This window comes from Plecotus auritus, assembly GCF_963455305.1.
Source record: "Plecotus auritus genome assembly, chromosome: 5".
Lineage (NCBI taxonomy): Eukaryota > Metazoa > Chordata > Mammalia > Chiroptera > Vespertilionidae > Plecotus > Plecotus auritus.
In genome coordinates, this window is record NC_137776.1 from 109,404,407 (window position 1) to 109,417,768 (window position 13,362).

The 13,362-nt window shown below is 43.7% G+C and overlaps 1 protein-coding gene across 5 annotated transcripts in view; it reads right to left on the reverse strand.

Moving 5' to 3' along the window:
* Window positions 1-13,362, reverse strand: part of AOPEP (aminopeptidase O (putative)) — a 356,743-nt gene that overhangs the window by 108,973 nt on the left and 234,408 nt on the right. For all 5 annotated transcript variants that reach the window (XM_080670042.1, XM_080670039.1, XM_080670043.1 and 2 more), the window contains exon 9: window positions 9,512-9,555. In XM_080670042.1, the coding sequence (XP_080526168.1) occupies window positions 9,512-9,555 (44 nt within the window). The remainder of the gene's footprint in view (window positions 1-9,511; window positions 9,556-13,362) is intronic.

Genomic DNA, 13,362 nt, shown 5'->3' on the forward strand with positions numbered 1-13,362 from the left:
ATAACAACCATCATGCAGAACCGCTGAAATCTAGCTGAACAGGAATCCTATAACTAAGTATATCCAGAAGAAGCCACATCAAGATTAATAGGAGGGATGGAGACATGGAAAGGGCTGGTCTCCACCTGTGACTGTTAAACACTGGGAAAGATATCTCAGCTGCAGAGGTCCCCCTGAGCGGCCAGGGCTCCCTGCTCCACATCAGGCTCTCCAGCCCAGGGTTCCAGTGCCTGGAAGAGAAGTCCCCATAAATTCTGGCTATAAAAACCAGCAGTGATTGTGGCTGAGTGAAATGGAGGGCTGTTGGAGTCCTAGGTGTTCCTCTTAAAGGGCCCACACTTGGACTTACTCGCTGACAGACTCACTCTAAGCTCCAACACTGGGGCACCAGGGACATCCAATGAGGAACTGAATTGCTTGGAATCAAGGCAAGAACTGGGGTGTGCAGTTTTATTCTGGATAGAAGTGATGGCAGAAGCCATTGTTCCTTTGCTGAACCCTCCCCTCATAGCCAGCAGACAAGCACCATATCTGAGTCTCCATCAACCTGGCTAACATAGTTCTCCCCACCCTAGTGATTCCCTGACACACTGCCCCACCCAACTTGCAGTCTCCCCAAACCCTTTCTAGTGGCTTTTCCATATGAATGGCCTGTCTTGGCTCATGTTGCTGAATTTCCTAACGTCTTTCAACAAGCAGTATCTGGCCTCTGCCCACCCTATACCTGTTGCTAAGTAGCCCCAGGCTCAGCACTAGTAGCAGCCAGCCTTGGTTTACAACTTGGCCTCTCCCAGGCACCTCCAAGCCCAGCACAAGTAGCAGCCATCTTCACAACGCTTTGTAGCTCATGCCCAGTGGCCCTTGGCCTGCGCCTTCCAGGAGGCCTTAGAGCTGTGCACCCATTGGACAGCTTCATACCACACCGAAGCACCACCAAATCACCTCCACAAATGAAACACTCAACGGGTGCACTCAGCAGGTACCTGAGCTTCACTGAAGAGAGTTCATGGGGTCAACCCTTGCATTGCAGATCCTCCACACTAATTGCAGCCATTCTACAAAGCCCATTGGTCTGGGGTGGGGGGTGGGGAAAAATCCCTCCCTTTGACATGCTGACAGCAATCAAGGCTCAACTATAACAAAAGGGTGCATATAGTCCACATAGGGGTGCACTTGGAGCGCCCAGCTAGGGTTACTGGGGAGGCTGTGCCACTGGGCCCTGCAGGACACCTACTGCATAAGGCCATTCTACTAAGACCAGGAGATGTAGCAGCTCTATCTAATATACAGAAACATAGGGAGGGAGGCAGCCAAAATGAGGAGACAAAGAAACATGTTCCAAATAAAAGAAAAGAATAAAATTCCAGAAAAAGAATTAAACAAGATGGAGAGAAGCAACCTACCAGATGCAGCATTCAAAACACTGGTTATAAGGATGCTCAATGAACTTAGAGGAAGAGTAGATGAAATCAGTGAGAACTTCAGTAAAGAGATAGGAAATATAAAAAAATGGATATAGAAAACATAAATAAGAACCAGTCAGAATTGAAGGACACACTACCTGAAATGAAGAATAGTTTATAGCAGCGGTCGCCAACCTTTCGGACCTCATAAACCACCAGTGGTCCGTGGACCACCAGTTGGTGACCACTGGTTTATAGGGAATCAACAGTAAAGTATGAAGCATAGAATCAAATCAACAATTTGGAATATAAGGAAGCAAAAAACACCTAATCAGAACAGCAAAAAGAAGAAAAGAATCCAAAAAAATGAGGATAGTTTAAGGAAACTCTGGGACAACTTCAATCATACAAACATTCATATCATGGGGGTGCTGCTGGAAAAAGAAGAGAAAGAGCAAGAAATTAAAAACCTATTTGAAAAAATAATGATGCCAGCTGGAGTGGCTCAGTTGGTTGAGCATTGTCCTGTGCATCAAAATGTTGCTGGTTTGATTCCCTGTCAGGGCAATTATCCCAAAGTTTGATTTTTGGTCAGGGCATGTATGGAAGGCAACCAATAGATGTTTCTCTTACTTCTCTCTCTCTCTCTCTCTTTCTCTCTCTTTCTCTCTCTCTTCCTCCACATCCCCCTTCCTCTCTCTAAGCATGTCTTCATGTAAGGATAAAAAAAATAATAATGATGAAAAACTTCCCTAATCTGACAAAGGAAATAGACATACAAGTCCAACAAGCACAGAGAGTCCCAAACAAGATGAGCCCAAAGAGGCCCATACCAAGATACATTATAATTAAAATGGCAAAGGTTAAAGACAAAGAGAGAATCTTAAAAGCAGCAAGAGAAAAGCAGTTAGTTACCTACAAGGGAGCTCCCATAAGACTGTCAGCTGATTTTTCAACAGAAACTTTGCAGGCCAGAAGGGACAGCATGAAATATTCAAAGTGATGTAAAGCAAGAACCTTCAACTAAGATTACTGTGCCCAGCAAAGCTATCATTTAGAATGGAAGTACAGATAAAGAGCTTCCCAGATAAGAAAAAGCTAAAGGAGTTCATCACCACCAAATCAGCACTATAGGAAGAAGAAGGAAGAAGAAGGAAGAAGGAAGAAGGGAGAAGGAAGAAGGCAGAAGAAGAAGAAGAAGAAGAAGAAGAAGAAGAAGAAGAAGAAGAAGAAGAAGAAGAAGAAGAAGAAGGGGAGGAGGAGGAGGAGGAGGAGGAGGAGGAGGAGGAGGAGGAGGAGGGGGAGGAGGAGGAGGGAGGGGGAGAGAAGAAGAACTGAATAATAAAGTGACAATAAATACATATCATATCAATAATTACTTTAAATGCAAATGAATTAAATACTCCAATAAAAATACATATGGTGGCTGAATGGATCACAAAACAAGGCCCTTATACTTTCTACAAGAGATTCACTATAGATTGAAAGACACACACAGACTAAAAGTGACAGAAAAACATATTCATGAAAATGGAAACAAAAAAAATTAAAATTGGGGTCATAAAACTTATACCAGACAAATTAGACTTTAAAATAAAGGCCATAACAAGAGACAAGAAGGACCAGCAATTCCACTTCTGGGTATTTATCTGAAGAAACCCAAAATACTAATTAAAGATATATAAATCCACATGTTTCTTGCAGCATTATTTACTACTAGAGGCCCTGTGCACAAAATTCATGCACTGTTGGGTGGTCCCTCAGCCCAGTCTGCGCCCTCTTGCAGTCCGGGACCCCTCGCTCCTTACTGCCTGCCTGGTTGCTGCTCTTTACAGCTCGGCTTGCTGCTCCTTAGTGCTGCCACGGAGGCAGGAGAGGCTCCCGCCACCGCCGCTGCACTCACCGGCTGTGAGCCCAGCTTCTGGCTGAGTGGCGCTTCCCCTGTGGGAGCACACTGACTACGAGGGGGCTAGCTCCTGTGTTGAGCATCTGCCCCCTGGTAGTCAGTGTGCATCATAGCGACTGGTTGTTCTGGTCGTTCCACCATAACGGTTGCTTAGGCTTTTATTATATAGATAGCCAAGATATGAAAGTAACCTAAGTGCCCACCAACAGATGATTGGATAAAGAAATGGTGCATATATACAATGAAATAGTATTTAGCTATAAAAAGAAATGAAACCTTGTCATCTGCAACAATATGGATGGACTTAGAGGGTGTTGTGCTGAGTGAAATAAGTCAGACAGAGAAATACAAATGCCAGATGATTTCACTTATATGGGGAATCTAAAAAATGAAATAAACAAGTATAACAGAAACAGATTCATAGATACAGAGAACATTTTGATGGTTGCCAGCTGGGAGCGGGTTGGGGGGATAGATGAAAAGGTGAAGGGGTTGGGAAGTACAAATTGGTAGCTACAGAACAGACATGGTGAAGTACAGCATAGGGAATATAGTCAATAATATTGTAATAGCTATATTGTTGTCAAATGGGTACTAGTTTTATTGAGGTGATCATTTTGTAAATTATATAAATGTCTATCACCTGAAACTAATATAATATTGCACATCAACTATAATCTTAAAATAAAAAAATATTTTTAAAAAGGAATAGCTTATTGAACATCTTCTATGTACCATACACTACAAAAAAAAATCTCATTTAATATCTGTGCAAAATCAGTATTATTGCCAGATGTCACGATGCATCGCTTTATGATTTATGGTTCAGAGAAGCCTGCTCCAAACAATGCTGACCCCTCCATCTTGCGTTGAAGGTGACCTGTTTGCCTGCCCTTGGATTAGAGTTCTGAAGAGATGGGGAAATTCTTGGGAGGGGCAAAGGTGTGAGGGCAGGAGAGTCCAACATTCAGTTGCATCCAGGAGCAAAAGACACTCCCCTATGAGGGAAGTTTCAGGTCACTTTCCTTTGGGAAGGTTCGAAGCATCTTATAACCATTATTACTTCATTCTTCATATTATCCTTGTGAAGTGGGTGTCAATTGGGTGTGGCTTTTTAGCAGTTTGAGCAACTACAGCATGAGAAGAGTAGCCAACGTCAACCCAGACAAAAGGCTGAGGACAAGACGGGTTTCTGGACTCCCAACATCCGTGCAGACGTCACACCGCACTCACACCTGTCCGTGGACTGCTGACGTGGACAAAGGTCTTAAACTTGGAGAAGATGAAAGCATGAACTCCAGCTGCTAGAAAAAATTATAGGTACTCTAAGCGGCTGTACCTCACAAGGAAATTATGAGAGACAGTGTGAAAATGCTCAATATTCAGGGAAGAAATGGACTATGTGTTTAAGGAAAATAAATAAAGCACGTACATAGTTTTTGCGTTTTGATCCCAACTATTGACATGACAGTGCAGGTGGATTTTCAGTCTGGACAAGGATCTACAGCAGTGGTGAAGCTGAAGGTCGGCTTTTCTCATCCAGACACTCAGAGTCTGAGCCCTAGGGGCTGTTTCCCACTGAGGTCACGTGGCTTGAATCATCACCACAGACAAGCAGGAGCATTTCCACTTCGCAGGGACCCAGGACTTACAGGAAATTACTCTTCTGCATGTCTGATCGCTATGGAAATTGATTTCCTACAGATAGCTAAAAGTACACAGGCCCTCGGCTGCATGCCTTCCAGATCTGGGCCTGTGAACGGCACTCCACCTCCTGACTGAGGCCTCCAGGGCCCCCACAGCAGAGGTGGGTCCACCCTCTGGCTGGAGAATAGCCTTCTCGGGACTCCTATATCCTGGAAGGCAACTGCATTTCAGGGGTCTGTCTCCAGTCCCTGTGAGCTATGAATGTGGTCACACGTGGTTACTGCAGCAGGGGAGAGAATATGTCAGAAATCCTGGCATGATGTTGGTTAGAAGCCACAAAGTGAGCAATTGCTAGTCTCTTTGTGTTGTTAAAGTACAAAGAAATAGACCCAGGCTTGCGTGGAAATGGCATGGCGCATGCCGCATTGCTCGTTCAGTTGATTTCTGAGGGTGGAGTATCAGCCACATCTGCTACTTGTTCCTGTCAACGTCTTGTTGATCAGGAGAAATGTCTTTACTGACATTTCACTCTTTACTCCGGTCTTCTGCCTCTTGGGATTCTAAAGGTCATGTTCTATCCACATCTTTAAGGAAAGCACATGGCCCAGCTGCCACGTGACCTGAAGAATGGATGGAAAGACCTTGGGAGCGCGGGTACTAGATGGAGGCAAGCTTTGGGACCTTCAGTGCTCTTGTTCTGGAATGCAACTAGTGTACACCTCAACTTTCCACACAGTTATTTACTTTCTTGATCAAAACAAGTAGCTTGAGCTGGGGTAGAGAATGCAGGTTGCTGACTTAACATGTATAAAACAGGTACGCCCAGCTCCTCGGGGCAGGAAAAGCACTGAATGAAACCAACACATGAACATGCACACACAAACACAGTAACTGACGAGCAAAGGAAGGACTGGTTGCTGCTGATACTGTAGGAGTAACGGGTGGCAGGGCGCTCCCCAGTGAGCTTTCGCCAGGCAGGCCAGGGCCCAGGATTTGTCCCAATTTCCTTCCAAGCACTTCCAGCTTTTCCTTCCCTTGGTCCCTTAAACATCAAATTCTAAACAGAAACCTCTCACTGACAGTGTCTAAAACACAACTCTTCATCTCCCTGCTTCCACTTCCAAACATGTCCCTCCCATTCCCTCTGCACCACACTGACTCCCCAGACAAAACGGGGGCCCCGGTACCTCCAGTGCAACTTCAGAGTGACAGAGTGGCCCAGAAGGAAAGGTCAATTTCGTGCTGGATGCCTCCACTGACCTTCACAACCCATCACCCAAGTCTCATCTCCGGAACCTCTCAGATTGCTTGTTACACTGCCACCGCCAGCATCCCTGCCCTCATTCCAGCTCTAGATCTCTCGAGTGAACTGCTGTACTGGTTTCTAATTGGTCTCCTGACTTCTAGTTCTCCCATGTCCATCTGTCTCCCATGCTGCCCCCACCCCAGAGTACCTCTCCAATCTGCTGGTGGCACTCCCCTACCTAAAACCTCCAGTGTTACTTCTTTGCCTAGCGGCTGGAGGCCAGGGCTGATGAGCCCTTTCTCTGTGCACCCAGGACTGGGAAGCTGCCAGAGCACTTCCCACACGGAGTCACAGTGCTCTGCTTCAGGTGTGTCTGCAGCAGTCAACTCGGAGCTCCCTGGGGGCTGGGCATGGGATTTATTCCTTTTTGCTCCCTCGTGTCCAGCTTAGCACCCGGTATGAAAGGTGCTCAATAGAGAATGTTAAATTAACTGAAGCAAGAGAACAACGCAAAAGCAGCATGACAGCCCCTTAACCCTGACCGGGTCTAATCTGAAAACTCTTGCCCTACAGAACGGCTCAGGTGCCCAACAGATGTGCCTAAGAATCATTTTGCAGTAGGGCCCACAATTAGGGGCTCTGGGGCCAGGTGTGGGGCCTTCATCTACTTGGGAGAAGTAGATAAAATTAGTACAATATGCTGCACAGGTAAAAGAGTAGACAGTCTGTTTCAATAGCTGAATTCGACTCTGAGATTAGTTAGCAGGAGAGATGGTTGAGTTTCAAAAAGTATTCCGGGACACTTGCTGAAATACATTCACTGTAGGAAAGAAATTGCCTTAATTTTTCAGGAGAATTTTTAAAAGAAGCTTAAACCTGTTGGCCAGAACATGATCCTCCCTGGGAGAGGCATCCCCCCAGAGGGGAAGTAGGTGTGTGCCGCTGGCCACCATCACACTGCGATGCTGCTCGTAGCTTCCACAATCACGACAAAGGCCTCTTTGTGGGCCCACAGTGTGTCTCCTCCATAAATATCCCCAATGATAATAGCCGGGTCCCCCAGAACCAGAGGGCTCAGGGCCGTCCAAGTGAACTCCATACCCTTATTAGGAAGAGCATAAAAAGAAAGAAGACTTCCCAAACTAACAAGGCACTTCGTTGCTGCCATGAAAATGACTATATTTGTGCCCTAACAAGTTCTGAAAGAATGCACAGTCATTACTCAGAAACAGACTTTGGTGACAAGAGGTAATACACAACTTCTATTAGTTTTCTTCTTGTTTCATTCGGTGTTAGTTCATAGGGAAAGCACTCCATCCTATCAGAGGACCTGGAAAGTTATTCCAGGGCAGGTATACAAGAAAAAGAGGAAAATATTGCAGGTAAATTATTGTTCTTGACCTTAGGAATAATGACCACCTCTGATGTGATTTTTGCATGACAAAAACCCACATTTCTGTTTAAAAAGAAAAGATGGTATATCCAAAACATTTCAGACCTTCCTAAACAAGCCACACCTCCTTCGAGCGGCCTCCTGGAAAAGCCAATGACTGTAGCCCACATGATCTCCCTGGATAAGACTTCCTTCAGCATCAAAGGCAGGAACAGAAAGAGGTAAATTAAGGAATTAACAAATGATATGGCTACGTTAATTCTGTATGATGCACTAATTTGTGTTATGTGTGAGTTCCCATCTGATTTTTTTTTTTTTTAAAAAAAGCCTAACAATAACATTTCTAACTGTTGAAACAAGAATTGTAGGTAGACGGTAGAAGATGAGGAACTCTCCATGTCCTCATGGCCCCCAGATCCTCCCTGAACTTCATGACATCTCCTGGGAGCACAAGTCCTGACACCTTACCCTTGTAAAACCCCAAATCAGGCTGCCTATCAGGTAGGCGCAGCGACATGGATGTGTCTGGACTTGCATGGGTCCAAGTCAATGTCTGTGTGAAGGAATTCATCTCTACATTTGGAAATCTGTTCTTAGCATAAAATCATGGCTAAAACTGTGGGTTAGGAAGGAGAGTAATATTGGCTCTTCTTGAAAGAAATGTTAACTTCCCAAGATGCCCCCTGAAATTATGTTTCAGGCTATTCGCTTTTAGTGCCTAAATTAAGATAGGAAATTAGAAAGAAAGGGTTGGAATGAATCTAATCCAAACTTTGCTGTAGGCCTCCCAGAATCCCTGTAGCTGGTCAGCCAGACTAAAACTGGGCACCTCCAAGGAAGAGGTCTCCCTTTTTCCAGAGCGAGCTTGCATTGTAAAAAGCATGAGCGAGGCCCAGACAGACCTCACTGCAAACTGGGCTCACTCCCTTGTTCATTAAGGGATCTTTAAGTTACTGGGAGCCTCCATTTCTTCACGTGGAACATTGTGGATAAGAGCAGAGGTTCCAGAGCCAGGCCACCTGGGAGCAGAGCCCACCTGCCACCCGGAGCTGTGACGCCCTGGCTGCTCACTGAGCCCTCGGTACCTCACACCTCTAACTGGTAAAAGAGGAATAAAAACACAACGCCCCAGGTAGCAATATTCGGAGGATTAACTGAGCGCCTGCAAACAGTAATGTCCCATGAAGTACTGGCTTAAAATAATCATGATGATGATGAAGAAGAAAGAAAGAGAAAAAGGAGGAGGAGGCGGCGGCAGCGGAGCTGCTGTAATGAGGAGCCAATGATCTCCTGTAAGCAGACCCCAAAAGTACCTGATGCACAGAAGCTGTTATTGTTCTAGCTACATCAATCATTAATTGAGCACCTACTTTTCATGTGTTATCCCCTTTGATCCTCTGGGAAAGCCCGCCAGAGAGGGTAGAAAACAGGAACTTGGAGGGAGGAGGTGACCTGCTCCGAATGTTATATATGGGAAGGGGCAGAGCTGGGTTAGAACCTTGAAGAGTCCGACTTCAAACCCCAGGCTTTTCTTACTACCCCACATTTCACCTTCAACTGAACAGTGTTTCCTTGTATCCAGCCATGTTATCTACAGCCCCGGGGCTTTAGGACCGTCCTCGCTGCCATTCTTTCCACAGCCGCTGAGGCCACACCGTGTCTTGGCTTGCCTCATATACCACTTGCGGGGCCCCCAACTCTGGGGAATCCCTGCTGTGCCCACTGGCTCCCAATATTCACATGAGCCCATTGCTAAGTTTGGCTGATCCTCCTAGGACTCCTGCGGGCTGGGCCAGGTCCTTGCTTCCATTAAGAGAGGAAGACGAACTTCCTCAGTTTAGTAAGCCGAACAATGGCAGGGTCGTTTTTAACATTAAAAGTAAAATGAGGCTCTTAATTCCTAAGTTAGTGCTCACCTTTTTTCTTCTGGGATGTTCTCCAACAGCATTTGAAGGAAATCCTGGAATAAGAAAAAAGCAAACCATGAAAGATATCCATCGATGTGTCACTGCCCCGGCTGCTGGCAGCTCACCTGCTCGCGAAGCTGGGCCCGTGCTGGATCATTAGACTATGCACCCGATTTATTAATTACGGCGCTTCAGTCCAATCAGGTAAAGAGATTTGTTTTGTAAAAACCACAAACAAATTGAAAAATGTAATGTTTGTTATTTTGACCTAAAGCAACAGTTTATTTCATTTCATGTTTCAACTATATATTTTCAAAAGGCTGGCCACAGCATAAAGCTCTGTCCCCCACGTAACCGAGTCCCCACCCTGAGCCTTCCCTACAGACTGAACGACCTCAGTGCTGAGAGGCTGGTGAGTGACTTGCAACTTTCTTGCTTGGTTCTATGGAAAGATAATGACAAAGCTCAAGACGATGACTATTCCCGACCGTCCCCGAGGAGGAACAAAGTGGCTACAGGCAGAATGGTTCCGGTTCCCTGGCTCCGTATGCAGCCTCTCCTAGTACTGTGGTCGGCAAACTGTGGGCTCGCGAGCCACATGTGGCTCTTTGGCCCCTTGAGTGTGGCTCTTCCACAAAATAACACGGCCTGGGAGAGTCTATTTTGAAGAAGTGGCGTTAGAAGAAGTTTAAGTTTAAAAAATTTGGCTCTCAAAAGAAATTTCAATTGTTGTACTGTTGATATTTGGCTCTGTTGACTAATGAGTTTGCCGACCACTGACCTAGGATATTTCAATAATAAATTTTTTAAACCTAAAGACATGACTTACACATACTCATTGTTTCCTATACTATGGAAAATTTCAAACACATTCAAAACAAGACAAAAGAGTATAATTAATCTTCATGTACCCATCAACCCACAGCCAATATGCCCCATCAACTTATCTGCCTCTTGTATTATTTAGAAGTGAACCCCAAACATTACATAATCTCACCAATCAATGTTTCAGTAAATTGTTCTGAAATATAAGGACTCTTTTAAAACATAACCACAATACCATAAGGCCTAAAAAATTCACATATGAGTGTTCAATGTCATTTATATTTAATTTGCACCTTGAATATTGTGACCAACCATTTCAGTCCATCTAATTCTAGAATCTTGATTTGGCCTCAACGAGGTTTGTCAGATACAATATTGGATGCCCAGTTAAATTGGAGGCATGTTTACACTAAAAGAGTATTTGCTGTTTATCTGAAGTGCAAATTTAACCTGGTGTTGTGCATTTTTACTTGCTAAATCAAACCTTCAATCATCTGAAGATTTGACAAGATACATTTTGGAAAAAATATAGAACATGAAGCAAACAAGAATAACCTTTAACATTTTGGGATCTACACTTGAAGTTTTTCTTTTAATAAACTGAAAATCTTGTAAAGCAGGTCCTTGCAAGGGCTCAGATGACCAGCTGCAGAACTGCCAAATGAACGTCCCTCAATGGAAGTCCCGCCCCCTTCCCCTTCCTCCCCGCCCCCCTCACCAGCCAAGCCTGCAGATCTGGGCAGTGCAGGCTCTGATGAGACCCATTTAACTCAGAATGTGAGATGGAAGCAGCAGCTCAGACCCTGGGATTACAAACAGATGCAAGCACGAAGGAGTGGAAATCTGCAAACAATTTGTATGACAAGGTGTTCTTCTTCTATCAACACATGAGGCAAAGCCATCGCACATGGGCGAAGCCTGCCAGCCCTTTCTATGAGTTTATGGGTGCGTAGTAGGTCCATTTCTTCCAGAGGCAAAGTCTCCCTATAAAGGGCAGTAATGAAAAATTTATTTCTTGCAAATTCCGTTCTCCTTCTAAGACTTGTGTATTGTTGCTTCACCCCAAATAAATGATACAAAGAATAGCAACTAATATTAAAAAATGGAAGGGGACAAGCCCAAATAGAATAACCCCTCACATCTGAAGTCCCTCCTTGCACCTGCAGTGGATACAGTACATGGAGAAAACAAGTACAAAGGAAGCAAGAGCAATATTTAGAATGTGAAGAATTATTTTTGCTTGAGGTTCTTACTTCAATAATTATTTTGTATAACTGTTGAATTAGAAATTAATTTATCACAACTGATTTATTAATAGGTTACATTGCAGATATTTCACTGGTTGAATGGCAATATTCTTGCTTCCTAAAAATCCAAGTACAGTAGTATAATTTCTTACTAATGTCACTTCATTATCTCCTTAGAGCCCATATCAACTTATCCCATATTTGTCCAGTAATGTATGCTCACTTATGTGTGTGTATGTGTGTGTGTGTGGGGGGGGGGGCAGGGAGGTTACATTAACTCAATGACAAGGGGGAGAATTTAATTGCTTGAGAAGCAGGAAATACAGAGTTAACCTTAATTCTGCCCTTTTGCATTTTCCAGTTACAAATGGATCTTTCTTTACAGGACTGCAGAGAACAATGTTCCAGAATTTTCAGTGAATAAAGGAAATTTCTGTATTCTATTTTGTTTGTCAATTTATTTTATCCTATTTTGTTAGTCAATTTATTTTGTTCATTAGATTCCACATATAAGTGAAATCATGTGATATTTGTCTTTCACTGACTGGCTCATGCTGTAGCAAAGGGTAAGAGTTACTTCTTTTTTTTACAGTCGCATAGTATTCCATTGTATCCACTGCTTTTCTATCTACTCAGCTACTGATGGGCACTTGGGCTGTTTTCAGACCTTGGTTATTGCAAATAATGCTGCTATGAACATAGGGTGCATATATTCTTTCTGATTGGTGTTTTGGGATTCTTAGGATATATTCCCAGAAGTGGATACACTGGGTCAAAGGGCAGTTCCATTTTTAATTTTTTGAGGAAACTCCATACTGTTCTCCACAGTGGCTGCACCACCTGCATTCCCACCAGCAGTGCAGGAGGGTTCCCATTTTTTCACATCCTACCCAGCACCGGTTGCTGATTTATTGATGGTAGCCACTCTGGTATGAAGTGATATCTCATTATAGTTTCAATTTGCATCTCTGATGATTACTGATGTTGAGCATTTTTCATATACATATTGGCCATCTACCTGTATGTCCTCTTTGGAGAAGTGTCCAGATTCTTTGCCCACTTTTTAATTGGATTGTCTTCCAGGTGTTGAATTGTATAAATTCTGTATATATTTTGGATATTAACCCCTTATCAGGTATATCATTGGCAAATATGTTCTCCCATGCAGTGGGTTCCTTTTTCATTTTGATGGTGGTTTCTTTTGCTGTGCAGAAGCTTCTTAGTTTGATGTAGTCCCAATTGTTTATTTTTTCCTTTGTTTCTCTTGCCCTAGGAGATATACCTGCAAAAATATATCAGCTACATAAGATGTCTAACGTTTTACTGCCTATGTTTTCTTCCAGGATTTTTATGGTTTTGTGGCTTACATTTAAGTCTTACACATTTTGAGTTTATTCTTGTATATGGTGTAAGTTGATGGTCTAGTTTTTTTGGGTTTTTTTTGCATGTACTTGTCCAATTTTCTCAGCACAATATATTGAAAAGACTGTCTTTGCTCCGTTGATGCTCTTGCCTCCTTTGTCAAATATTATCTGACCATAATGACATGGGTTGATTTCTAGGCTTTTTATTCTGTTCCATTGACCTATATGCCAGTTCTTTTTTTTAAAATATATTTTATTGATTTTTTACAGAGAGGAAGGGAAAGGGATAGAGAGTTAGAAACATCGATGAGAGAGAAACATCGATCAGTTGCCTCCTGCACACTCCCCACTGGGGATGTGCCCGCAACCAAGGTACATGCCCTTGACTGGAATCGAACCTGGGACCCTTCAGCCCGCAGGTTCA